Source organism: Austrofundulus limnaeus, unplaced genomic scaffold (assembly GCF_001266775.1).
Source record: "Austrofundulus limnaeus strain Quisiro unplaced genomic scaffold, Austrofundulus_limnaeus-1.0 Scaffold2414, whole genome shotgun sequence".
Lineage (NCBI taxonomy): Eukaryota > Metazoa > Chordata > Actinopteri > Cyprinodontiformes > Rivulidae > Austrofundulus > Austrofundulus limnaeus.
In genome coordinates this window covers 29,189-32,264 of record NW_013954816.1, presented here as the reverse complement: position 1 = coordinate 32,264, position 3,076 = coordinate 29,189, and the positions used below count along the sequence as shown (strand labels likewise).

Here is a 3,076-nt window from a genome sequence, read left to right as displayed (position 1 = left end):
AAACACTCCTCAGTATTTCATAACAACATGATACTGGATGGAGACCCAGAGGAAGACCCAGGACACGCTGGAGGGACTATGTTTCTCAGCTGGTCTGGGAACACCTTGGGATTCCCCCAGAGGAGCTGGTCCAAGTGTCTGGAGAGAGGGAGGTCTGGGTCTCTGCTGAGGCTGCTGCCCCCGAGACCTGACCCTGGATAAGAGGAGGAAAACTGATGGACTTTGTGGACTGTTTATTGATGGTATAGTCTGTGTATTTGTAGTATACTCTCAGTGTATGTTGGTAGTATTCTCTGTGTATTGGTAGTCTACTCTCTGTGTATATTTGTAGTATTCTCTTTGTATTGGTAGTATACTCTCTGTGTATATTCGTAGTATTCTCTTTGTATTGGTAGTATACTCTCTGTGTATATTGGTAGTATTCTCTGTGTATTGGTAGTATACCAGTACACGCCTCAGTCAGTGTGTCCCAGGCAGCTGTAGCTTACCATCATCAGTGTGTGTGAATGGGTGAATGTCAGAAACGTAAAGCACCTTGAGGTCCAAGTGGACTTGATAAGGTGCTTTATAAGTTCAAGCCATTACCATTTACTCTCTGTGTATTGGTAGTATTCTGTGTGTACTATTTATTGATGCTATACTCTGTACATTATACTCTCTGTACATTGGTAGTATTCTGTGTATACTTTCCAGATGAACGTCTCACAGCAGAGCAAATGGATGAACAGAGGATCCAGAACGTGGCCTATCAGTATCTGTGCAGACTGGAGGAGGCAAAAAGGTCCGTGATCAGAACCAGAACTGGATCTGGTTTCCACAGAGTCGATGTCTCCTGACTTGTTCTGTGCTTCAGGTGGATGGAGGCATGTCTGGGGGAGGAGCTTCCTGTCCCCACTGAGCTAGAGGAGGCTCTGAGAAATGGAGTTCTTCTGGCCAAACTGGGACATCACTTCGCTCCAAGTGCCGTCCCCCTGAAGAAGATCTATGACCCTGAACTACTCCGATACAAGGTCTCATCTAGTCCAGAAGGCTGCTTCAGAAGAGTAGTCCTTGGTTCTTGGTAAACCAAAGTTAAACTGATGAAACAGATGAAAGTAACCAGCAGTGTGTTGATCTGTTCAGGCTGTGGGACTTCAGTTCCGTCACACGGACAACATCAACCATTGGAGAAATGCCATGACGTCACTGGGCCTGCCCACGGTCAGTGAGCACACAGCTGAACCTGAACCTGAACCCTGAATCCATCAGCTGATCTGTTTGAGTCTAACTCTTGTTTTTCTTCTTCTTAGATCTTCCATCCTGAAACTACAGATGTGTACGACAAGAAGAACATGCCGAGAGCAGTGTACTGTATCCATGCTCTCAGGTACACCTGTCTGTCTACCTGTCTGTCTACCTGTCTGTCTACCTGTCTGTCTCTACCTGTCTGTCTCTACCTGTCTGTCTACCTGTCTGTCTACCTGTCTGTTTACCACTCTGTCTACCTGTCTGTTTGCCTGCAGCCTGTACCTGTACAGACTTGGTTTGGCTCCGCCCATTCATGATCTTTATGGAAAAGTCAAGTTTACAGGTGAAGACAACACTCTATCAAACAGATGGACAGGCTCACATAGTATTTTACCTGTGTGTTGTTCAAACATCGTGTGTGGACCAATCAGAGCGAGTCTTTTTAACATGTGACTATGTGGTCAGAGGAGGAGATCAACAACATGAAGCTGGAGCTGGATAAATACGGCATCCAGATGCCGGCGTTCAACAAGATCGGAGGCATACTGACCAATGAGCTGTCTCTGGATGAAGCTGCAGGTGCTGGCCTGCTCTGATTGGCTGAGAGTTCACAGGTACAAGCGATCAGTCTAACCGTGATTCTGCCACCAGTGCACGCAGCAGTGATCGCCATCAACGAGGCGGTGGACAGAGGAGACGTGAGCATGTTGGCTGCTGCTCTCAGGAACCCTGCAGCTCTTCTTGCTCACCTGCAGGAGGAGCTAATGAGTCTCTACCAGGAAGTGCTGCAACAAGCCAGGAGGAGGAAGGCTGAGGCTGCAGCAGGCATGGTGAGCCCTGATTGGTCAGCCAGCTGCCTCTAGTGCTATGTGTCCTAGATGTTTATTGTTTGTTTGTTTCAGCGGGGAGGTTCTGAGGACATCTATGAGGAGTATCTGACTCAGAAGGAGATCCAGGAGATCCTCGACATGGTCAATGGTGAGAACAATGAGCAAGACACAAAAACCATTTGATTAATGGAACCTTCATCTTCTGACGCTGATCCAAAGTCTGATCTCAGAGGCAACAGGTCTAGGAGAGAAACCAAGACCTCCCTCTCTCCAGAGACGCTTTCTGGCTGGTCCTGGGGGACCCCAAGGAGTTCCCAGACCAGAGAAGATACATAAACATAGTCCCTCCAGAGATTCCTGGGGGACCCCAAGGGGTTCCCAGACCAGAGAGGATACATAATCCAGAGAGTCTTGGGGAACCCCAAGGAGTTCCCAGACCAGAGAGGATACATAATCCTTTCGGAGAGTCCTGGGTCACCCCCCCCACCCGCTTCCCCCATCTCCAAGGCTGAGCCCACCCAACCTATGAAGGAACTTCATTTTGGCCACTTGTATCCAGGATTTTGCTCTTTCAGTCATGATTCACACCTCATGACCACAGGTGAGAGTTGGAACGTAGACAGACCAGTAAATCCAGACCTTTGATTTTAGACTCAGCTCTTTCTTTACAACGATTGACCAAAGCAACTCCCTCATTATTGAGGACAAGACGTGTAGTCAGACGTCCTTATGTGGCCCTGTGGGCAAACATCCTTATATGGGCGTGTGGGCAGACCGCCTTATTTGAGCGTGGACAAATGTCCTTATATGGGCGTGTGGACAGATGTCCTCATATGGGCGTGTGGGCATACATCCTTATATGGGTGTGTGGGCATACATCCTTATATGGGTGTGTGGGCATACATCCTTATATGGGTGTGTGGGCATACGTCCTTATATGGGTGTGTGGGCATACATCCTTATATGGGCGTGTGGGCAGACCGCTTTATATGAGCGTGTGGGCAGGTAATGGTAATGGT

At 48.2% G+C, this 3,076-nt stretch overlaps 1 protein-coding gene across 1 annotated transcript in view; it reads left to right on the top strand.

The window, feature by feature from the left end:
- Window positions 1-693: 693 nt before the first annotated feature.
- iqgap3 (IQ motif containing GTPase activating protein 3) overlaps window positions 694-3,076 on the top strand; it is a gene marked incomplete at both ends in the record, with an annotated part of 18,939 nt that continues 16,556 nt past the window's right edge. Inside the window, 8 exon segments of the mRNA XM_013999687.1 lie at window positions 694-781; window positions 854-1,010; window positions 1,123-1,200; window positions 1,290-1,366; window positions 1,503-1,570; window positions 1,693-1,806; window positions 1,879-2,057; window positions 2,130-2,205. Of these exon segments, the coding sequence (XP_013855141.1) occupies window positions 694-781; window positions 854-1,010; window positions 1,123-1,200; window positions 1,290-1,366; window positions 1,503-1,570; window positions 1,693-1,806; window positions 1,879-2,057; window positions 2,130-2,205 (837 nt within the window).